The sequence below is a fragment of the Misgurnus anguillicaudatus genome, chromosome 23 (genome assembly GCF_027580225.2).
Source record: "Misgurnus anguillicaudatus chromosome 23, ASM2758022v2, whole genome shotgun sequence".
Lineage (NCBI taxonomy): Eukaryota > Metazoa > Chordata > Actinopteri > Cypriniformes > Cobitidae > Misgurnus > Misgurnus anguillicaudatus.
In genome coordinates, this window is record NC_073359.2 from 21,868,188 (window position 1) to 21,892,938 (window position 24,751).

Below are 24,751 nucleotides of genomic sequence, written 5' to 3' on the forward strand. Positions count from 1 at the left end.
CAAAATATTTTAATGGCATTGAATAATGTTTTTTTTTCGCCTTGATTTTGTTCTACCCAGATTGTTTGTATCGTGTCATTGTCTCATCATAACATTCAAGTCCCGCCAAAACTTTCAGATGGCATCTGTCCTTTGCGCTGCCATTGGATCTGTTTGTAATAACATAAGTCATAGGGACACATGGAGCAGTACTTTCATCCAAAGTACTCAATGGGAACATTTGATGTTGTACCACCAGTAAAAAACACAGGCTCTTTACCAAAAAACACAAAAACGGCGATCCTCCAAGAAATTATTGTCCGTGACAAAAACGACTCATAGGAGGACAAGGACATTTGCGCTGAAAAATTGGACAGCGTTGCAAAATAAATCGCAATCCAATCTAACGTTTTAATTTCTGCATATTTTATTGCCAAAAAGTTCCTTCCAAGATTCAACAACAGAACTTTCACACAATTGTCCTCGACAGAGGAATTCAGATTAACTGGAATGTCGTCGTTCCAAGAATCTTTCCTTCCATGAAAAGAGGAGGGCATTTGGAAAAACAGGCTCCCGCTATTTTGATTGGAGACTATTACACGTGAGTCTCTTTTCTATTAAACAATGCAAAGTGAGTCAATCACGAGACCAGATGTTTGTTTTGAATGGATGTGATGTCATAATCAAATTCTGAACAAAACAAACATAGGCTGCATTTTGAAGTTTTAAGGACTTTTTGTTTAACTGAATACATATTTATCATATATTGATGAACTTTTTTTGTGTAGCTTCACACTTCGGAGATATGCACTTTTTGTCTTTAGCCAATTTCATAAGTTTAAAGTAGTTTAAGGAGTGAAAGCATTGCAAACATGAAATATCTAAAGTGTGATGGCACGATTAAAGCAAGTTGAGCCAAATATTCAGTGCAAATTTATTCTGTCTACAGTCTTTTAGTAACATCTTCCAAGAATAATCGAATATAAGCTAATACAGACACGGCAATTGAAATGTATTATAAGGCCTACATTTTTTTGAGATAAACAGATTTGTTTTACATAAAACTTCTGCTTGAAAATGAGTTCGATTAAAAAACATTTTCAAGCCCTGACATACTGTAACATAATGTTTATTAAAATGACATTATAACCATCAAATAAATGATCACAGTTGTTCACCAAAACACTGATTAGGTAGTTTTCTTCAATCGTTCGAAAGTTGTTTGCTTATATAAAAATAGAGAGGCTAGAACTCAAAAGCGAGGAGCAAATCAGAAATATAGTATACATATATTATGTGCTTAATATACAAATATATACATTCAATAAATAGAAAAATTAACAGTTTTGTGACTTATTGTACTGTATGTATACGTGTGGCTATCATATGGGGCTGTTAACCCCATCAGGCCTTTTAGAAAACGTCTGTCTACGCTTTATTCTTTAGATCAAATAAAATTTTTATTTCCTGGCTGGTCCGTGTAAATATAATGAGCTTTTTTACTTTCGCTAAATTTAATCCAGACAAAACAATAAACTGTAAAGCTTGAGTTGCTATAAAAAGGGCAATGAGAGACAAAACAGTAATTGCATCGGGAGACAAAATTGTTTGATGTCTTTTGCTGGTTTATCCAAACAAAACTGAATCAAAGGGAGGCAAATCCTTTAAAGTGACCTGTGCCAGACACAATAACCCAGAAAACAAAAGAAAGGTAGACGTTTGAAGAGCTGTATATATATATATGACAATTACACATATTTACAGTAATTATTGATTCAGTAGAGAGAGAATTTGGTCCGACTTTGGTGAAATGTGATGGTGTTCAGTTTTAATACTGTGAGCAAACCGAGAAAACATTTGCTAGACTGAACTGTTGCCTTCAATAAGAGGATTAGCATTGCTAGCGAAACAGCTTTGGTACAAAAACCAACTTCACAGTGCAACCAAAAATTAAATGGCTAAATAACGTAGCGGTTTAGTCTCAAAGTTCAAATTTAATACTGTTATCACAGAGCTAAACTAAATAATCCTTAACATGTTTTGAGTCGAGATGCACCGATATATCGGCCAATATCGGTAAGCTATTTTTAATGCTATTGGCCGATAGTTTAAAAATAACTTATAGTCATGGCCGATATATCCTATCAATCAAACGAACAGGAAAATGCTATGAATTTGAGCTCTGTGTATAAAAAATGTAAAGAAAAATTACTAGTTTAATGTTCAATATTAATAGTCATTATGTGAATGAAAAACCTAAATTTAATCTTTAGAATTTAGTTAATGCAAGTTAATATAACCACCAAACGATCAATATCGGCATCTGGCGATATTAGACTGAATAATCGGTGTCTGTGAAAATATAATATCGGTGCATCTCTTGTTTCGAGTAACATCTTTCTCCAAAAGGGAAAAACTACAACAACAACAAGCTTTGTTTCTTTGATTCACAACTGCACACTCAGAAATAAAGGTACAAGAACATGCTAAAGTTGTCCCTGGGGCGGCACCTTTTCAAAAAGTACACTTTTGAACCAAAAGGTGCATATTTGGTACCTTAGAGGTACATACTGGTTCCTCAAAGGTACATATTTGGACCCTTTTAAAAGGTACCATCCCAGTAATAACCTTTTTTCTGAAAGTGTAGCGAACGTTACACCTGCTTTACTTTTGTTTAACCAATGCAGACAAACAGACCACAGTAGTGTACTTGCATGTTTGTATTGCATAAAGTCATGTGATTATCATTTTATGTACTAAAGATTGTCCAGCAGACTTTTCTTAGTGGGCCAAGATGCAAAATCATTTAGGCGAAATACTTAAAAATTAAAAGTCCCCAATGTGACGTTTTGTTTCCAAACTGCACAGCAGTAACGTGTTCAAGATGTGGTTTCTTGCAAGATGTGTATCAGGACTTATGTAAGGTGAAGGTCAGGACATATAGAAGATGTTGGTTTTCACCGGCGTTCCAGTTTTCGGCAAAGTCTGTGCAGGTTCCAGCAGAGTTGGATTTTGAAGTGCGTTTCTACTCCGTGTTTTGTTCGAATGAACTTCCCTGCATCTTCCGCTTGTGCAATCTGTCGGTGTAAAGTGCAGAAGGTTTAGACAAATAAAAGCCTACACAACAAATAAAACAAGCACAGCATGTACGTGCCCACGCATGGGAAGATCACTTTTATGGATTAAAAGTTTGGATGATTTTACCTCTGGTTTTTGCGGCTTGACTGGGCTTCTTTGTCTTTCACAAAGACGGCGGCGTCGCCTCCGCGAGCAAGGTAGGAAAATTCACCTTCTTTGGCAGTGAAGATTACTCTGTGTGACAACAAATTATTAACAATAAATTTTGAATTTAGGCTCAAGAATAATTTAAACTTATAATTTATTGTGATTAAAGGGCACATATTATGCAAATCCACTTTTACAAGGTTTCTGGACATAAATGTGTGTTGGCACTAGAGCTGCACGATTAATCGTTAAAAGATCGTGATCTCGATTCAACCCCCCAAACGATCTTAATCCAGCATTTGACGATTCAGGTAATTATATATGCAAGTATGAAAGACGCAGTCTCGTCAATTCTCTCGACAACACGCAATCACAGCGTCCGCAATGACGTCTTGAAGTCACATTTATTATTGCGCAAGCCAGATGTGCTCGCGTTCGCTCCACTGGTACAGCGGATGCTTTCGTCGAGAGAATAAGTGAGGCAGAGCAATACACAGGTACGTCCGACAAGAACCTTGACGTTGTTTTAACGACAAAAAGAGGATCATATTTTGGATCTTATCCCTTCCTAAAAAGTTTTTAGCACAGGGGAAAACATTGGCTGCGTCCAAATAACCACACTTGCTGTCTTTGCGCTTGACCACTTGACTACTTACATTACGTTTTCTTGTATGTGGCCCAAGTGTTCTAGTGGGCGTAAAGATTAAGCGTGCATGTAGATATTATTATTATTATATTATTTACCCGATGGATGTTCACGCCACCAGCGAGAGCGTCAAAAAACGCTCTGACGCTCGAATGCATTCTCTGGAATCCTCTCAAGCAGAGGTTTCCGCCTTCCGATTGGTTCCCGCGGAACGTTTCCGCCTTGCGATTGGTTCCCGCCGAACTGCGTCATAGCTCATTAACATAATGTCAATCCATGTCACAGCAATTTGCACCAAAACGTATTCGTTTTTTTTTTATTTAGGCTACTTAAAATATATATTTACATTTTTTTTCTTTAGATAAAATGAATACATAATCACTCTACAATTAATATTAACTGAATTTAAAGTTTATCAACACTTATCTGAAACTTTCAGAATTATAATTAATTTGCACCCGTTAAAATTAATGTTCAGGGGTTGTACGTCTTTAAAATTAACAAAGTTCTTGAGAATCGAGATCTTTATTTTAAGCAAAAGAATCGTGATTCTCATTTTATACAGAATCGTGCAGCTCTAGTTGGCACTTCTTTTTAATCCCCATTTTAGCAAACCTGTTATTGTCCAAGACATTCAGTTTTGATTTTCTTGTTAATGTGATGTCACATTGAAAAGCCACACCCACTGACTGACTAATTTTACCCAGAAGCTTTGTTTGTTTGGATGTTAAAGTGCTAATGTGACTAAAAATACTATTGTATCAGATTGTATTCATAGGAATCAGATCTATTTGTATTTGTTTATTGGTAAGGGCGTGAGCTCATTTGCATTAAAAGGTACACAGATGAAAACAGCGCTTTTTTGGACATGCCATAATAAATGATCTCTGGGGTATTTTGAGCTGAAACTTCAACAGACACGTTCTAGGCACACCTGAGACTTATATTACATCTTGTAAAATTGTATAATATGTCCCCTTTAAATGGCCTGACATCAAAAGTTTAACTTTGGTAACCTGTTTGTCCAAAATATGACACACAGGGTTGTTCGAAGCAGAATTTAGCATTTTTTAAAATGAATTTAGCATGCTTACTTTAGATTGTGTCTCTCCTGATTTCACCCGTAGCTTGCGGACATGAAAGGTGTCGGGGTTCCACCATGGCCAGCTGATGAGCGTGTCTTTCTCCCAGATAAGTTTCACCATCAGAAGTTCTCCGATGTCCACATCTGTGGTCAACAGGAAAGACACGGTGGCGTTCGAGTTCAAAGTAGGCCTGTGGAATCGGACAAAAACATTCATCATCTCAAGTCTAATTACCGTAGTTCAAATCTACAGATTTTCTAGATTTATATAGTGGTAAACACAACACTGCTTATACGTCTTGTGCACTGTTCAACTTACATAACATAGGGGATGTTTTCCTTCTCACCGTCGATGCCATACAGTGAGATCTTCATTGGCTGGTCAGTGTAGCTCAATTTTGTCTTGCCGAAGAAATGGACCTTCACTTGGTAATGAAAAACTGTGGAAAGATGGTTATATTTAGAAAGGCATTATAGCAATCTGATGCATGGAAACACCTCAGACTCAGTTCAAGCACATTCTTTGGGTAATTTTAGAGGAAGGAAGCTATTATCATGCTCATCATCCTGGAAAGCATTTATCTACTACAGCAGCGTATATCATTGTCCTATCACCAGTCTAAGGTCTCATAATCTCTAAGATTAGAAGCATCAAAGTTTGATTTTACTTGACCTTACTCGGTAAATAATAATGTTTTTTACATTATATAGGATAAATTTGAGTAAATCACAAATATATATATAGTATAGTTATATAGTATAGTTTAGTTTTTACATGGACATGAGTGTCAGCGAACAATGTGCGTGACGCAAATTTCATTGTCAGAATAGTATACATAGTGCTATGTGCTAGATTTTTGTAATTGCGCATACTTTGTTGTCGTGGTGACGCATGCGCATTCAGGAGTATGTAGTCTGTAGGCCAGGTGAGGTATTGCAATTGCATTTGTGTACACGTACAAGTAAAATAAACTATGCTTTGCCAGGCTGCGCATTCGACTGTGCGCGAACGTTATTTTATCCGTATGGAACAGAGGCGTTAACGCTTGACAGAAGGCTTGTCTGAAGCGTGGCCAACAGCCAATCGCAGTGGCCGCAACACATGCTCCGGTCTTCAATAAATGTCATTGGCTGGCTCTGCCTAGGTTATTTGCATAAGGCGATCTGATTGGCTGGCGCACGCGTTGCAGCTTAAAAAGTTGAGAAATGTTCAACTTCTGCCCCAAAGGTTCCACAATTCAATTCGGCAACGCATGACGTCACCCATTAGAAGTGAACGGGAAGCGTTAACGCTTATGCCATGTGTGAACGTACCGTATGTGTTTGCGAGCGAACTATACTTCAGGCTTAACTCTTTCCTCGCCATTGACGAGTTATCTCGTCAATTAAGACGCCAATGACGCTTACCTTACGAGTTTTTACGGTAATTTACAATTCTGCTATGATCCACTAGGTGGCACTCTTACCCAACTTATAAAAAACTGAAGCATCAGCTAATTCAACAACAAGACACTCTGTGTATGTTTGATCATCATTCTGAATCTAATCTCTTAACAAAAGTCTTTGTAATTATTTCAGCATTTTGCTCAAAAATTGGTAATAAAAAGAGAACAAATGATTTTTTTTTCGTTTTGTTTGTTTGTTTAAAACCCGAGGGTCTGTTTTTTTATTTGATATATTGTATGTTTAAATATTTATAGAAGAAAAAATTTATTCGCACAAGCAGTCACATCCAAAAATGTTCAGATTAAGTCTTTTACTAACACTCACCTTTAAACGGCATCATATCTCTGGTTTTCATGTACATCTTGCTGCTCCTGCGAGTGCGGATTTTGTTGATGCCATAGCCCACCTTGTTGCAGCGGTTCTTGCGGCAGCTGAGGCACATGCCCTTATTGAAGCTTTCTCGGGAGCTACAGCGAAAAGCCAAGCTTTGCTGTTCCGTATTCACGAGCGAATCGATGAACAGGTGAATCGAGCGCTCGTGGGAACACTTCACGATCTGATCCATGTCTGCGGAGAACCGAGAAACATCGTTGAAGGTAAAATTTGGTGGTTCCTGTAGCTCAATTGGTAGAGATGCTATAGATAAAAGTGTCTACCAAATACATAAATGTAATCCAATGGTTACTCACTCCTTAAACCAGTAGTGGCCACCATCAATACAGTGTTTTGAAGGTTACAGCCAGGTTGAAAGGTGCCACCATTGGGGTATACATCTATGTGGCCAACTGGCCTCTGAATCCCGATGCTGCGGTCTGGAGATCCTCGAGTGTTGGTGTGAAGGACGTCCACAAAAAGAGCATCATCAGGGGAAAGAGTGCTTTGGGAGTCGGCGTACTCAAAGCTGGGACCAGCCGGATCCAGACCTGGTAAGACGAGAAAACCTTTTTAATGCAGTTGAACACAACATTTCTAGGGTTCCACCTTAAACACCTTTACAATTGATCTCCATTTACCTGTGATTCGGTTAACTTTATTTTTGGTAAGAAGACCAGTGATTCCTGCCACGTGTGCACCAAGGCTGTAGCCCAGCAGGTGTAGTTTCTCCCAAGGATAGTCAATCTCGGCCTGGTTTAAGGAACAATACGTACTTCAAAGAGACGTACTATTGTTTATCCAATAATACACAAATTTATGAATAAACACGTGACGCAAACTGTCACTGAGCGTGTTTAACATACCTGTAACCAGTTGACAAATTTGGCCACGTCTCTGCCCACTAGTTTGGTGTATGCTGCCGATGTAGGGTAGTGCTGCTGTGCGCGTGTCAACCAGTCCACCACAATGACATTGGCAGATGGCTCTCGTTCATACAAAGCCGTTACCAGCTTGGGAACCCAGCTTTCAAACATACCAGTGACCTGAAACAAAATCATTCGTGTCATAGTTTTCAATGTTCATTTCTTCACTTTTATGACAGTCACACATCATTTTATTGAGTTTAGTTTTACATGAACAGCAACTCAACTAAGCTGGTGTGTAGTTAAACTTTGTTCTTTCGTTTGTTTACACAGACGTACTACAAACATAACAGCACTTACCGTCCATCCGTGAATAACTATGAAGGTGTTGTTTTCTGGATTGAAGTTACATTCTTTAATAGTTTCGGGTTGACCAGGAACAATATAACACAAATCGTCCTCGGGTTCCTCGCTGGTTCTGAAAGAAAACTTGGACTCGATGTCGCTTAAGTCCGCCATCGATTCGGTGTAATTGTCCATGATGTAACCTGTCAAAAACAGGTCAATAATGATATAAGCACCCAGCAACTAACTTTATAAGCGGCTTATAAATATTTGAATTATTACATTTTCAAGAAGCTTAGATTGCTTAGTTTGTATGCGAAGAATTATTACCAAAGGCAACTTGGATCTTTATCCCATTATATACATTTTAAATGCACATTTCATTTGCATTTTATGTACATTTTTATATACATTTTAGTAATATAAGTTTTAGGAATATAAAGAGATAATAGAAAAAAATGTTTCTTATGTCTTAGATTTCTTACAATATACTGTTAAGTACATATGATTTTTGCTAAACAAATAGGCTACACCTAAATAAACAAAATCACCTAAATCTTTTTATCTTATCATCTAAAAATTAACTTTCTGACATGAAACAAAGCATTATTTTGCTTTAACATTAAATTCGCCTATTTTAATTTTTAGACAACGTTGAAAAAGCATAGATTTTATGACGTAATCCATTGACAAAAGATGCTAAACAAATCTCTTAAAGACTTTTATCATAGCAATAATTAATTGACAAAGGAAATGCATAGATTTAAAGATGAAAATTGTGAATATGAATATTTAGCATCTTATCTTTTAAGACATTAATGTCATTTAGTTGCATAAAAATATCTAAAGACTTAAAAATGCATGAAAAATAAAATAAATACATTATTACGTTTTATAAGTCATGCACTGCATGCAAAAGATAAATTGTTATGCACTTAAAGTGCAAGTCATTTCTTCGTCAGTAAGACGCGTTCCGTTATTTATCTAACGTTACACTTATAATTATTATAAGACAAATTATAGCATTTGCACACCGGAAACGCGAAATTTGTAATACTTTCAAAAGCGCTTTACAATAGCATTCTATAAAATTATAAAACAATAATCCTTGTACAGTTTATACTCACTAAAAGTTGTAGACTCGCTCGTCGGCTCGATTGTTGGCTCGATTGTAGTTGCAAATCCCGATGAAATGTACGCAAGAAAGTATATCCAGGTTATAAAACACAATTTGCTTACTTTCCCCATATTCAAAGAGTTTTAAACTGAAGTAGACTGAATACAAAGTAAAAGCGATTGAGATCCGGGTATTTACGGTATAACGGCAGGTTTATATTCCGGTTGGTGGTAGCAGATGTAGTTTAGCCGAGCTTGTCTCCAACTTTAAATCTGTTACCGCTACACGCTTGTCTTTATTCTCAGTGCGGGACCTCATGCAAATCAATCGCATTCTATTGGTCGAGAGAGGCGGGGTAAGGCGTGGACTGACCAATAAGAAGCCAGGAACCCCCACACTGACTCATCACTCACTACAAGTATTGAGGCCCCTGAGAGTCCATGAATGTGAACATCGGTTTCTCAATGTTTTCGTTCTTTCTTTCTTTCTTTCTTTCTTTCTTTCTTTCTTTCTTTCTTTCTTTCTTTCTTTCTTTATTCTTACAAATCTTTTAAACAGTAATATATGTATATATAAAACATTTAATGCTGTGTTTATTGCAATGCTAAAATAGTTTAAGCTTTCTTTATATGACGATTGCATTTTAAATTTTTTTTAGGTTGAGCAGCTCATTTAAAAAAATATAATTTCTTGATAATCACAGCTTAATAAAAATTAATACCGTAACCCAAAACAAATGAAAACCCACAGTACTAAAAACATATCGACTGTGGGTCTATTTGGCTACACGAAAACCAACAAAACAATGTGTTCACAATGCACAATGTACTTTTTGGCAGCGTGTGGAAAAGGGGCCACGGATTGGCTATCAATGTGATCTCCATTCAGGGAGACGGTCAATGGGTGTGTTCGGCCACCCTCCCTCTCATTGGCCAGACAGTGGTGAGCAGAGAGAAAGCCGAGCCTTTTTAAACCTCTTCCAAGACAAAAAAGCCGTAAATCACTGATTTAATGAATATGACAGTCTACAAAGTAGGAATTAATTTGACTTTGAAAGTGAATAGCTTTTTGTGTACAACACATGAAAGTACACATAAAAGTGCCTTTTGTTCGTATGACAAATCTAACAAAATGCTACATTTGAAAATTACCATATAAAACTAAAGCAACCATTTCATAAAAACCTAAATGTGATTATCAACACCATTTTAAGCATTCAGGATCAATAAGAAAAAGAAGTTTCAATTTAAAATTATCTGTTGTTTCAACTCATGGTTAGGTAAAATACTGTCATTTTCAAGATTTATTTAAACCAGCGGTTGGGTTTGTCCATATTTTACCCATCCATGGTTTGAAACAACACAGCATTTTTAGAGTAAAGAGAAAAAAACGTGCACGTGCACACTTTGCTTTTACAAAGCGTAAACATTTATACTCTTTCTGATCCTGAATTTACTTTTTCAACACAAGTAAACTTACTCCGAAAAAAACAACAAAGAAGAAACGTGTTTTTGCTTTGTCTAACGTAGAGCTCGATGAAGACCATGGTTGAATACATAAGCGATCTTGACATATCAACATAAATGATCACAGAAATGTATGAAAGTTGCACTGGTATTTTAGTGTTCAACTGGTGTAATGTTGATGTTTAATATAATAATGTCATATTTACAATTCTTTGTCATCCAGCATTGTTTTTGTAAATGTTATGTTTTTGTATAATTGTTATTGTAACCCGCGGAACATAAAACATTTCATAACCCCATATAAGAAATTGACCTGCTACCTCAATGTAAATATTTAGCTTTTAAAAGAATTGACCTATTTCTGAAAAACCTGCCGGTTCCTACAGGATATACACGCTTAAAAATAAAGGTGCTTCAAAGGCTCTTCACAACAAAGCATTTTTGGTTCATCAGAGAACCATCCAATCAAAGATGCTTAGAAAACCCATTATTTTCTTACATTTTTATCATCTAAATAACTTTTTTTATGGCATTGTGAAGCATCTTTAATTTTAAAAGTGCAACTCTGGTAAATTTGTATTTTCTTTTAAATAAAAAATATTTTATAAACTTAACTGTAAATCTAAACAACCTAACTGATACTTATGGCTACAATTTAGTTGCACTGATTTCAACATCGCTTTGTTTTGCTAAATGCTTGCTGCGTGCTGGTCATGTTGTTTTAATCAAAGACCAGAAAATATTGGTTTGAACTAAACACTTTTAACGATATAAACCCCAATTTATCAGAACATCATTAACAATATAAACTCCAGTTTATCAGAACATCAAATATGTTTACCAATACAAACCTCCATATACACATTTAAAGGTCCACTGTTTAGATTTTAAGCGGTGTCTAGTGGTGAGATTGTGAAAAGCTACGATAGCGGCCACAGGACAAACATGATATCGTCTGAGACTACGTGGTGACTACTCTGTTGAGCAGTTTGTCCATTTAGGGCTACTGTAGAAACATGGCGGCGCGAAATGGCGACTTCCATGTTAAGAGACCCGCAGTGTATGTAGGTAAAAATGACTAATTCTAAAGCTACATACTATTCACATTATACGCGATTTTGTTGCTGTGTGAAGCTTGTCTCTTTCAACAAGGTCGTTGTTGAGAGCGTTTCTTAATCTGGTTGTCATAAATAAGGAATAATTGACGACGGGCAATTGAATTATAAGAAAATAATGCACACCCAAGGTACAATGCGGCGCGAAGCGGAGTGCATTATTTTTTTCAAATTATTCAATGGACCGGAGTCAATTATTCCTCTTATACCACGGTTACCACAAACATTGCTCTGGTGCCTATTTTTAAGACATTTGACAAGTTAGGTGTGCGGTTATCAGAAATTAATGCATACCCACGGAACATTTCTCAGCCAATCGGAATACAGCATTCAACAGACCCGTGGTATAAGTAAGAAATTATTGATGACGGGCCGTTGAATTATACGAAAATAATGCACACCTAAGGTGGTAATGCGGTACGACGCGAAACGCTTATATCACAGTTACCATTGCTTTGGTAGTTATTTTAGACATTTGACTGGTTAGGTGTGGGTTTTACAGAAAAATAATCAGCACCCATTTCTCAACCAATCAGAATAAAGCATTCAACAGGCCCGTGGTATAACAAAATATAAACTAAGTAGCATCTAAGTGGTTTTTTGAAGTGAGTTACATTCCCTTCAAGTTCACACAGGTGTCGGTAACTTTTGATAGTCTATAGCTTTGATAGTTACATACTACTTATAAACAATTTGATGTTTTTTAAACATTTAGAGTGTGAGTTCTGTGAATCGTGATGACTAAATTTAACCCAAAAGCAATTCTGACCATAAACGACTCTATATACAACGATATAACCATAACCAAGTCTATTTACACAGGTGTTTAGAGAAACACACAGACGGCGATTCCAAATGTTTGCGAGTGGACCAAATAAAATGCATCTGGTCGAATCTGCGACTCATTAAACTTCAGCTTTGATCTCTTTAGTCTGACACGGCACGATTTATCCATCGCTCTCATCTTGACATTAGCAAACGTTTTTGATTACATAAATAAGCCATGTGCACAAGTGGTGTCTTGTGGTAGATGCAGATATAACATTCAACACAGTCCATGTTGAAACATTCGGATTGCAGAGTTGGGTCCCGGTGGATATAAATCAGATATCGCTTTCAGCTGCGAATGTTGTAACAGTGTCTGCTTCCAAAGCCTCAGTTGCTTCAGTCGCTGTGTTTAAGTGTATACACCACAGTCTCCCTACGGGATAGAGGATCAGTCGTTCTGTGTGGCAACCAGGGGTTCATGTATTACAGTGGGTAACTAAACAGACTCCATAGGGTATTAAGAAAAATTAAGATAAAGTGACCCAGTTTGTAAAACATACAGTGCTGGGTTTTTCTGGACCTCGGTGATGTGCGTCTCCACCATTGCGTCTTGAAATACTTGATCACTTTACTTTCAAAAGATTTGATTGGCTGTCAATGTTTTATCGTTTATTAGTTAACTCGATCATTTCAATAATTATCTTTATCATTACAGTTGTGGCGTGAACTACTTTTTAAAAATAGTTTTATAGCTATTGTTATTGTACATAGTGTGAACAGCCCATTATAGTTACATAGTATGTGACGTTCTTTCTTTTGCAGAAGGGGTTTATAAATAATTAGTCATAGGCCTACTTCTCAAAACCATTGCAGAAAGGTTTCTTTTTATATTCCTGGTCGTATATAGAAAGTTTAATTTAGTCGACGCTCGGAAGTGTTGAAATGATGACAAACAGCAATGTTAAATGTCACGCCGGGTCAAATAGTGATGTAACGTTACAATGAATATTATTCATTGTTGTTCATGCGGCCAAAAATGTAATATACCGTATAATTTGATTTGTACAATTCGATGTGCACAGCGTGAGAGTTGTGCTACTATACATCAAATACACCCAAAGTAATTTAAAAAGTATTTGGAAATTTTCGCAATGCAAACAGGCCTTCCGATAAGATTGAGTCTAAATACTTGGTGTTAGTACAATTTCAGTATTCTTCGATCTTACAGAAATTATATTTGACCAAATATTGTACCCCAAGTGATGTTTAAAGTTTGAGTACTTGACTTAAAAACCAAGTACTTAGTGAGAGCCCTTCCGATAAGATCCAGTCAAGTGCTTCCTAAAGTTTTCTCAGTTGTTTTGCTTACATTTTACTGAAGCATGTAAAACAGCGACTGCTAAACTTCAACAAATGCGTTGGATTAAAAGCAGTCACGAATGCTTTTTTTTTTTGGCTTGTTTAGGGGAATGCGTCCAAGCTGCAGGGTAATCGCCAGCAACAGCTGGATGACTTTGAGAGCGACTCGCTTACTTTCCGAATATTTCCTAGACAGCTGGCCCCTGATGTGGAACACCCATGTGATTTTCTTGGCAAACCATTTTTTTGTTGTATCATGGTAATTGAAAGCAGTGTTGTGGCAGAGACTGAATGAAGAAATGGTTGACTTTTAATCCTTTTAATCCTAGTGACGTCTTTCGACATTATGACATTATGACTTATACTTAAATACACCAGCTTGAATAATAGGTTATAATTATATATAGATTTGTGTCCTGTGATGCATCTGATTATCCATCTGTTGTCAATCCAGCTGAATATGTTGCATAAGTATGTACGCAACCAGTCAAAATCATCTTTTCACAGTTTACAATAAGCTTGTATTTGTTAACTTTAGTTAATGCATTAGTTAACATGTACTAACAATGAACAATACTTCTACAGCATTTGTTAATCTTAATTCATATTAATTTCAGCATTTATTAATACACTTATAAAATCAAATATTGTTAACATTTGTTAATGCACAGTGACAAAAATTAATAATGGCCTACCGAATAACTCTATTGTTCATTGTAAGTTCATGTTAGCTAACGCATTTGCTAATGTTAACAAATACAACCTTATTGTATAGTGTTACCATTTTTATTTTTCTTATTTGTGACCCTGGACCACAAAACTATTATATAAGGGTCAGTATTTTGAAATTGAGATTTAAACATCATCCGAAAAGGGTTTTTTTCCTCCTAGGACTTCTTTCCCTCCTGGGCTAAAAAGTCGGGAGGTTTTTCTCCTAGGGTTTTTTTCGACCCCAGGGAAGTCAGCCGACTTTGCCTTTACCTAGCACCCTCTTGTATACGATACATTATTAATACGCTCGCTTGTACAGTTTATTCATAGCCGCTGTATTTTGCTACTTATAGTGTCTGTCGATTTTTTTCTGTGCTTCTTTTAATGTAAAGCTGCTTTGAAACAGTTACCAATTGTAAAAAGAGCTATATAAATAAAGTTGAATTGAGTTGAAAGGATAGGACAATATTTGGCAAATATACAAATGTGAAAATATGGAATATGAGGGTGCAAAACAAATCTAAATATCGAGAAAAATCGCCTTTAAATTTGTCCTTAGCAACACATAATACTAATGATAAATACTTTTTTATATATTTACAGTAGGAAACTTACAACATATCTTCATGGAACATGATCTTTACTTTACTTAATATTACAAATATAGTCGTGTGACTAGTTCACATTTTTATATAATAGAATCAAGTAAAAAATATTAAATTGTAACAAAAAAAAAAACATCAAAACTATGAAATAAGACAAAAAAAGATATAGAAACGACGTAGCAACTTAAAATAGGCTATATACGGAAAGAAAGCCACGTCCTGGTAATTAAACAAATCAACGTGCTGAAAGGTTTCCAATGTACGCTTGACACTTTCTGACTACTTATATGTTAAAAACAAATATATATATATATTAGTGCTGCACAATTAATCGCATCGCAATCGTAATCGCGATGTCAGCCTGTGCGATTATATGACAGCAAAATGTTGCAATTATATTAAATAAATAAATGTGTGGACTTGTTAACACAAACTTTCTGATAACAGTTTGATGATTTTCCTTGCTGTTTAAAAAAAAGAAAGAAAAACGAACAAAAAAGGCAGTGCACGTGTGGCATGCACGTGTGTGGTGTGCGTCGTCACTTATACCAGAGCGAAGATGGATGCAGAGGAGGTTGACAGTGATCTGGTAGCTATCTGTTGTATGGCGGTATTTTGGATTTAGGATTACTGACACTGAGCAGTTGCTACATCACGTGGCAATACGAAAAATTTCTAGTTTTACAAATACACATTTTAGTTAAACTGTTTGTGGATTTTCCTTAAAACCCATCAAGTTGACTCATGATACCATTTAGTATAATCGCAATCGCACATCCCAATATTAGCATCAATAGCCACAATGGGAAAAATTACCCAAATCGTGCAGCCCTAATATATATATATATATATATATAAAAGAACAAAAATGTTGTAAATAAAAACACTGGCTGCGTCCGAAAACGCCCACTTTCATACTATATAGTAGACGAGTCGAGTAGTATGTTCGAATGGATAGTATTCCAAAAACGGTAGCCTAAAAGAACCCGGATGACCTTCTACTTCCGGCAAGATCCCGAAGTGTTCATTCGATGGACTCTTTACTATCCCGTAAGCCCCAGGGAGAGGAGTTATGCAACAAAGAAGAAGAAGGAGAGGCGTTGTTTTATAAAAAAAATGTCCAAAAGCGGTAATGCGGCTCTATACACATGCAAATACTTATTATTAACAGTAACAGTGACGCTAGTTTAACATCATTCTAGTTAATGAACTAGAACTTCTTGTTATGATGACGTATGTCACGTGATAACATGGCAGATATAGTACAGATGAATTCATTCATACTATCCATATCTATACTATATAGTACGACTGTTTTAACAATCGATGAGTATGTACTTCATCTAATTCAGTACTTACTGTCACAGTATGCGATTTCGGACTGTCTATTTCCCTACAAAAAGTAATTCTAAACCTTTATAGACGGTTTCAGCAGTAACAACATAAACAAGCGGCTTTCGTGGTCAGCACGTAACTTCCGGTAAACTCCGCTAAGAATAAATAACAATAAAGTCCTTTTTAAGTAGTTTATTTATATAACAAGCAAAATAAACAACACATAGATTACCTAGAAAACCAAAACATTTGTTATTTTTGACGAGGTATTTGTTTAAGAGTTCAATTTAGCCACTAGTCAGAGCAAAACCGGTAGTAAAGTTTGGACCAGACACGTGCATCGCACGTGCGTCCGATGAAACCGTCTATACAAGCTCTCACGTCAAAATTTTTTAAAGAACAAAAAAAAAAAACAGAAACTGCAAATCCAGTTAAAGCGGCTGTTTTCCATGATTCCATTTTTTCAAACTTTAATTGGTGTGCAAGGTTGCTGTTAGAGCATAAATAAAGCCACCAAAATGATAAAGCTCAAAGTTCACTGCCAAGTATTTTCTTTAACATAATTCACTTTCAAAGCCTACAGCGAATGGCGGTTTGGACTACAGCCCTTTACTTCCCGGTTGAATGACGACAATATAAGAGTTTTTGACTAAACTCCGCCCACAGAAGTACGTCAGTCGCCAGCTAAGCTCAAACGGCTCTGCTAAGCTAAGCTGCTTTTGAATCACAACACACTAAACAAACTACACAATCAGAACTCCTTAAGTATTTCTGAAGGAGGGACTTCATAGAACAAGGAAGACATCAGACCGTTTTGGGTTTCCAAAAGGGGGACCATGCTTTGCCATATATGGGAGTCACACGGTGATGTATTGGACATGGGCGTGGTTTCTGGCATCACACTTGGATGTGGGCAGGGTTGGATGTCCACCGCAAGCTGCAGCAACAGTGAAAATAGCAGTATAGAGATTAGTTAATTGTGTAAAAAATACTGCGTTTTTACACACGAAACACGATCATATGTTATATTGCACACCTTTAACACAATCAAGGCTTCGAAAACACAGGCAAAACGGGACCTTTACATTTTCAGTTTCAGACAAACCTGTCCTATAATCTACATCAACAACATGTGTTTTCTTCACATGAGGTCACGGAGGGCATGATGAGGCATATGAGTGCTTCATATGAAATAACACGCTGGTCTGTAGGGGTCTTTGAGTTATGTTCTTTGTCAGCGATATCCTCGCCGTGCCTCCCCCTCCAACGAAAGACCTCTATTCGACATGCCACATCTGTTATGCCACATCTGTTATGCCACATGTTCATGGCGAAAGCACAGAGATGCTTCATACTTTATACTTTTTTTGCCATGATTCTCACTGGACCCGAGAAGATGGGTTGTTGCCTTTGAAATTTTAACATAAATGCAAAGCTTGCATATGGGCGTAACATACACTTCTGTTATTGGCACGCAATTCTGTTTTGATACTTTATGGTGGTTTGTGCACCATTAATATTTGGCATATGGGAGAATGGGGTACAGTTCCATCTTTACTTAATATTTGTGACCCTGGATCACAAAACCAGACATTCAGTGAACTCCTTTGCCTGTCTCTGCAAGTCTATTTGGGTGTGTGGATCTCATGAGTAACTGTGCGACGTTTAAACTCTATGATGCATCTTTATGGACCATGATGCATGAAATGCACGCATGCCACAAAACGCATGTACTTGGCACACACAGAATGCATTCACCCAACAGGGCCTTACTGCAAAAGAAAGTCTTCACTCCCTACCACTGTCGCATTATAAACCTTGACTCAACCTCATTCACTTTCACAATCTGATTACAGCGCACCGAGTTCACGTCCACTTGATTTGTTTTTACTGGTTTGTTGCCCGTTTTAAAATTGCCTTCGAGGGTGGGAACTCTGATTTCTCTATTATTTGAATATTCTGAAGCCGTACGTCTCTTGGCGGTGAACAAATCTCGCTGAAACACAATAAGGATGTTTTCACAGCTTTGTGTATTTTCACAACATCGCGCCCCGAAGAGGGATTTAGAGAGGGGGGCCCTGGATTAGCTGCTCTCCGATGTCGCACAGTTTGGGCGCTCACCGTCCTCAAAATATAGGGGGTGTGTTGGTCATGATAGTCTGATTTTCATTAAGCGTCTGACCCTGTCCTACTGTGTTATATAGCTCTCTGTCCTGTATATAGGGCTCGAGGCGTCTACCTAATGTATGGGTTTAGAGAGCGCAAATTTTTTTTCCGATTTAAGAGTTAGCTCAATTGGTAGAGCATTGCACATTGGGTTAGCAGCGCAAAGGTCATTGGTTCGAGTCTCAGGAGACACACACATACTGATGAAAAAATGTACAGATTGAATGCACTGTAAATCGCTTTGGATAAAAGCATCTGCCAAATGCATAAATGTAAATGGGCTAGTTTTATATGATCACTTTAGATTTCTTCCTTAGTTGTTAATTTTTTATTCATATATTTATTCGTGGTTAACACTAAGTACTTAATTACCCTTGTAAACATTTTGTAAGCCAGTAAAACATGCTTTGTGAAATCTGAGACAAAAGTGCATCAACAGGAAGCCTTACAATTGTTGCTTTGTAAATTTAGAGTTAGTACTCCCCCTGCTGGTTATTATGAGAATTACATTACAGCCAATGAGTTACTGGGACCCTAAATAAATAAAAAACTAACAAACAAAACTTTACTGGTGTCAAAATGGACCACTAAGAAAGTCGGTTGGTTTAAGCAACGTTTAAAGTTTAACCTTTGGTTTCGCAGACTAAAGTTCCTTTTTTCTAAGGCATGTTTATAAAAGATGCTTAAACATCTCAATTAAACTAAGGTCCAGGCTTTAGCTAAGCCTTATCTGTGAAACCTAAGACTGTAAGTCACTAACATTTTGCCTACAATTTTGATTGTTCCACTTAAAAAAGTCAGTCAGTGACAGAAAAAAATCAAACGGGTTCAGACCAGGATGAGGTTGAGTAAATATTGAAAGTATTTCAGATTAGATTAAGCCAGAATTAGGCATGACATTCAAGTAGCTTTTATAAATGTGACTTAGACAAAAATCTTGAATCTTGAAACAAAACAATGGCAGTTATATAATTTGTAAAATATTCCTGGTGAAAAAGTAGTACTTAAAGGCGGGGTGCATGATTTTTGAAAAAAAAAAAAAACACTTTGGAAAAGGGAGTCGGGCCGAGTACCAAAACACACCTGTAGCCAATCAGCAAGGTGCGTGTCTACTAACCAACATCGTTGCCTGGGTTGCATATGTGTGGGGTGGGTCTATGAAAAGAAGATCCAGATTCTATTGGGGCAGGGGCGTGTTTGTTTAGGTGATTTCAAATGTCAACATTTGTTTTCAGAGATCATGCACCCCGCCTTTAAAGTGCTCTATTTTTAAGCACTAATTTTACTAAAAAAAAATGTTTACTTCTTAAATGGATAGTTCACCCAAAAATGAAAATTCTGTCATCGTTTACTCATCCTAATGTTGTTTTAAACCTGTATGAATTTCTTTTTTCTGATGAACAAAAAAGACGATTTTTTGAGAAATGATGGTAAACACACTGAAGTAAGTGACCATTGACTTACATAGTAGGAATAAAAAATATGATGGAATTTAATGGGTACCGTAAACTGTGTGTTTACCATCATTTCTCAAAATATTTACTTTATCATTTATCACAATACTTCCAAATATTTTTTTCCTACTATGGAAGTCAAAGGTCACTTACTGCTGTGTGTTTACTATAATTTTTTTTTTTTAATATCTCCTTTGTGTTCATCAGAAAAAAAGAAATTCATACAGGTTTAAAACAACATTAGGATGAGTAAATGATGACAGATTTTTCATTTTAAAGTGAACTATCCCTTTAAGATTATCTATATAGTGCACTTATTTTTGCTATTTTGAGACACCATGAATATGAACTAAAATGTGCTTTTAGTCATACATCCCTGTATTAACCCAACTTTCATACAAAGATGTGTACAAAGTGGTACCTAAATACATTTTTAAATACATTTTCCCGATTAGCACACATAAGTACACTTAGATCTTAAGATTATCTTAAGAAGTACTAAAGATGTTTTTTTTTGTATATTAAGTACAAAATTAGTGTGCAAAAATAGAGCACCTTAAGTACACTATGGAAGTATACTTCTTTTTCACCTGGGAAGTCAGGAAAAGTTATTTTCAGTTAGCACAGCTCAAACATGCATTTTAATCTCGGACTATAGGTCTTTACACACTTTTATTATGATTTATTATGATTTGTATTATAGAATAAGATTCATCCTATTTAATTAACTTGATCATGTCAGTCTTCTTTCTGCAACATCTCTCTGTACACCACAAGGGGGCGTCGTAGTGTTTGTCAGTGAAACATGGTTAAAAAACATTTAAGTATTTAATAAATCTATCTGAATAAATGAATGTGTGTTTTGCTCATATAAACTTGCATACTGAGTGTTTCTGTCAGGCTGAACTATTTTTAATAAAGTAGTTTAATACTTTTGTACAAGTTTAAAGGGGACATATCATGATAATCTGACTTTTTTCACGTTTATAATTGGGTCCCCAGTGCTTCTGTCAACCTAGAAAATGTGAAACATATCATAACTTAGTTTTGGTAAACCATTCTCTACAAGCATGTGAAAAATAGGTAATTGAAATTTGTCTCTCATTGTGATGTCAGAAGGGGATAATACCGCCCCTTATCCAACCATAGCACTGCCATTTAGTGCAGAGATCAGCTCATTTGCATGTTAAATGACACACCCAAAACGGCACATTTTTGCTCACACCTATAAAGCGGCAATTTTAACATGCTATAATAAATTATATATATGGTATTTTGAGCTAAAACTTCACATATGTACTCTGAGGACATCAAAGATTTATTTGACATCTTAAAAACGTCTGGTAAAATGTCCCCTTTAAATACCCATATGAAAAAATACGTATACTGTAGTATACTAGTATTTTCTATAGTAAACTGTAGTAAAATCCCTAGATAGTGTTTTTGAAGCTTACCATTCCTATTACAGTATTTACTATAGTTTATCACTTCACTATAGTTAATGCTACAGAATACCTTTGTATACATTAACAAAGTGCAGTAATTACTGTTTTACTAAATATATACTGTTTTCTATAGTTTTTTTTTTTTTTTAGTTTCTTGTAGTTTACTATAGCACATGAGTATGCTGCTACGGTAATTTATCATGTGTGATTAATTATCTCTCTTTTCTACTTTTAAAGTAAAAAGTTGTGAGTGTATTTTCTGCGCTTCTGTTTCTTTAAATCTAGTTTTATCTCATAACCGTTATTCCCAGAGCAGCCGGGCAGCGGTTTGGGGAATTTTTACCATATAAGGTCATGCTGAGTGTAGCCACAGTTTCCTGTGGGCGGGGCCTGTGTTTCTCTCTCTCTCCTATCTTCAGGCGCGAGCCTGCGCTCTCCACAGTACAGATCATTCTGCACTTCATGAAAGTATGTACGTTACTCACTGATACACAGCGAGGGGGAGTTCAGATGTTTGTGTTTTTGTGTGTTTAGTGTATGTTGTGGAATGTAGGCTACTAACACAGCAAACTTTATTGAAGCCTTGGTGGCAAGGCAATGTAAAAATATTTTAAATAGTGCATTTAACATCGAGTCAGACTGGTAACTTAATGGTAAAAATTAATCTTTTGCATGAATGAATCTTAGGTGAGGACTGGTAATTAAACACCAAAAGTGAATCTTTTAAATGAATGAATCTTAGGTGAGGACTGATAATTAAATACCAAAAGTGAATCTTTTGAATGAATGAATCTTAGGTGAGGACTGGCAATTAAACACCAAAAGTGAATCTTTTGAATGAATGAATTTCACCTGAGGACTGATAATTAAATACCAAAAGTGAATCTTTTGAATGAATCAATCGTAGGTGAGGACTGATAATTAAATACCAAAAGTGAATCTTTTGAATGGATGAATTTTACCTGAGGACTGATAATTAAATACCAAAAGTGAATCTTTTGAATGAATGAATCTCAGATGAGGACTGATAATTAAATACCAAAAGTGAATCTTTTGAATGAATGAATCTCAGGTGAGGACTAATAATTAAATACCAAAGTGAATCTTTTGAATGACTGAATCTCAGTTTAGGACTGGTAAATTAATGCCAAAAATGAACCTTTTGAAAGAATTAATCTTAAAAAATGAATCTTTTGAATGAATAAATCTCAGGTGAGGACTGATAATTAAATACTAATAGTGAATCCTTTGAATTAAGGAATCTTAGGTGAGGACTGATAATTAAATACCAAAAGTGAATCTTTTAAATGAATGAATTTCACATGAGGACTGATAATTAAATAACAAAAGTGAATCTTTTGAATGAATGAATCTCGGTTGAGGAATGGTAATGAATATCAAACATGAATCTTTTGAATAAATGAATCCCAGGTGAAGTCTAATAATTAAACACCAAAGTGAATCTTTTGAATAACTGAATCTGAGTTAAGGACTGGTAATTTAATGCCAAAAATTAACCTTTTGAAAGAATTAATCTTAAAAAATGAATCTTTTGAATGAATGAATCTCAGGTGAGGGCTGATAATTAAATACCAAAGTGAATCTTTTGAATGAATGAATGAATCTCAGGTGAGGACTTATAATTAAATACCAAAAGTGAATCTTTTTAATGAATGAATCTCAGGTGAGGACTAATAATTAAATACCAAAGTGAATCTTTTGAATGAATGAATCTCAGGCAAGGACTGATAATTAAATACCAAAAGTGAATCTTTTGAATGAATGAATCTCAGGTGAGGACTGATAATTAAATACCAAAGTGAATCTTTTGAATGACTGAATATTAGTTAAGGACTGGTAATTTAATGCCAAAAAAATAATCTTTTGAATTAATTTATCTTATAAAATGTATCTTTTGAATGTATGAATCTCAGGTAAGGACTGATAATTAAATACCAAAAGTGAATCCTTTGAATGAATGAATCTTAGGTGACTACTGATAATTAAATACCAAAAGTGAATCTTTTGAATGAATGAATTTCACCTGAGGACTGATAATTAAATACCAAAAGTGAATCTTTTGAATGAATGAATCTCAGGTGAGGACTGATAATTAAATACCAAAAGTGAATCTTTTGAATGAATGAATCTCAGATGAGGACTGATAATTAAATACCAAAAGTGAATCTTTTGAATGAATGAATCTCAGGTGAGGACTAATAATTAAATACCAAAGTGAATCTTTTGAATGACTGAATCTCAGTTAAGGACTGGTAAATTAATGCCAAAAATGAACCTTTTGAAAGAATTAATCTTAAAAAATGAATCTTTTGAATGAATAAATCTCAGGTGAGGACTGATAATTAAATACTAATAGTGAATCCTTTGAATTAAGGAATCTTAGGTGAGGACTGATAATTAAATACCAAAAGTGAATCTTTTAAATGAATGAATTTCACATGAGGACTGATAATTAAATAACAAAAGTGAATCTTTTAAATGAATGAATCTCGGTTGAGGAATGGTAATGAATATCAAACATGAATCTTTTGAATAAATGAATCCCAGGTGAAGTCTAATAATTAAACACCAAAGTGAATCTTTTGAATAACTGAATCTGAGTTAAGGACTGGTAATTTAATGCCAAAAATGAACCTTTTGAAAGAATTAATCTTAAAAAATGAATCTTTTGAATGAATGAATCTCAGGTGAGGGCTGATAATTAAATACCAAAGTGAATCTTTTGAATGAATGAATGAATCTCAGGTGAGGACTTATAATTAAATACCAAAAGTGAATCTTTTTAATGAATGAATCTCAGGTGAGGACTAATAATTAAATACCAAAGTGAATCTTTTGAATGAATGAATCTCAGGCAAGGACTGATAATTAAATACCAAAAGTGAATCTTTTGAATGAATGAATCTCAGGTGAGGACTGATAATTAAATACCAAAGTGAATCTTTTGAATGACTGAATATTAGTTAAGGACTAGTAAATTAATGCCAAAAATGAACCTTTTGAAAGAATTAATCTTAAAAAATGAATCTTTTGAATGAACAAATCTCAGCTGAGGACTGATAATTAAATACCAAAAGTGAATCTTTTAAATGAATGAATTTCACATGAGGACTGATAATTAAATACCAAAAGTGAATCTTTTGAATGAATGAATCTCGGTTGAGGAATGGTAATGAATATCAAACATGAATCTTTTGAATAAATGAATTCCAGGTGAAGTCTAATA

At 35.5% G+C, this 24,751-nt stretch overlaps 2 protein-coding genes and 1 long non-coding RNA gene across 4 annotated transcripts in view; 2 read left to right on the forward strand and 1 right to left on the reverse strand.

Moving 5' to 3' along the window:
* Positions 1 to 901: 901 nt before the first annotated feature.
* On the reverse strand, positions 902 to 9,359 carry lpla (lipoprotein lipase a). Its single transcript, XM_073861986.1, has 11 exons — positions 9,091 to 9,359; positions 7,979 to 8,166; positions 7,619 to 7,798; positions 7,394 to 7,505; positions 7,070 to 7,303; positions 6,705 to 6,947; positions 5,254 to 5,374; positions 4,945 to 5,125; position 4,233; positions 3,184 to 3,289; positions 902 to 3,056 (listed from the first exon to the last, which is right to left on the reverse strand). Exons 1-11 carry the CDS (start codon positions 9,209 to 9,211, stop codon positions 3,005 to 3,007), a joined length of 1,539 nt encoding a protein of 512 aa, XP_073718087.1. The 5' UTR covers positions 9,212 to 9,359; the 3' UTR covers positions 902 to 3,004.
* LOC141359473 (uncharacterized) lies at positions 3,168 to 6,485 on the forward strand. Its single transcript, XR_012365942.1, has 2 exons — positions 3,168 to 3,295; positions 4,950 to 6,485. It is a non-coding gene; the product is annotated as an uncharacterized lncRNA (long non-coding RNA).
* Positions 7,171 to 24,751, forward strand: part of tpm4a (tropomyosin 4a) — a 38,602-nt gene continuing 21,021 nt past the window's right edge. For both annotated transcript variants that reach the window (XM_055216787.2, XM_055216786.2), the window contains exon 1: positions 7,171 to 7,306. The gene's annotated coding sequence lies outside the window, so the exon portion shown is untranslated. The remainder of the gene's footprint in view (positions 7,307 to 24,751) is intronic.

Excerpts from the sequence above, each read along its gene's own strand:
- lpla (XM_073861986.1), bottom strand. The coding sequence starts at position 9,211 with ATGGGGAAAGTAAGCAAATTGTGTTTTATAACCTGGATATACTTTCTT. Across the intron at positions 8,167-9,090 it reads GAGCGAGTCTACAACTTTTA|GTTACATCATGGACAATTAC; the intron begins GTGAGTATAAAC and ends TGTTTTTGACAG. Across the intron at positions 7,506-7,618 it reads AATTTGTCAACTGGTTACAG|GCCGAGATTGACTATCCTTG; the intron begins GTATGTTAAACA and ends TCCTTAAACCAG.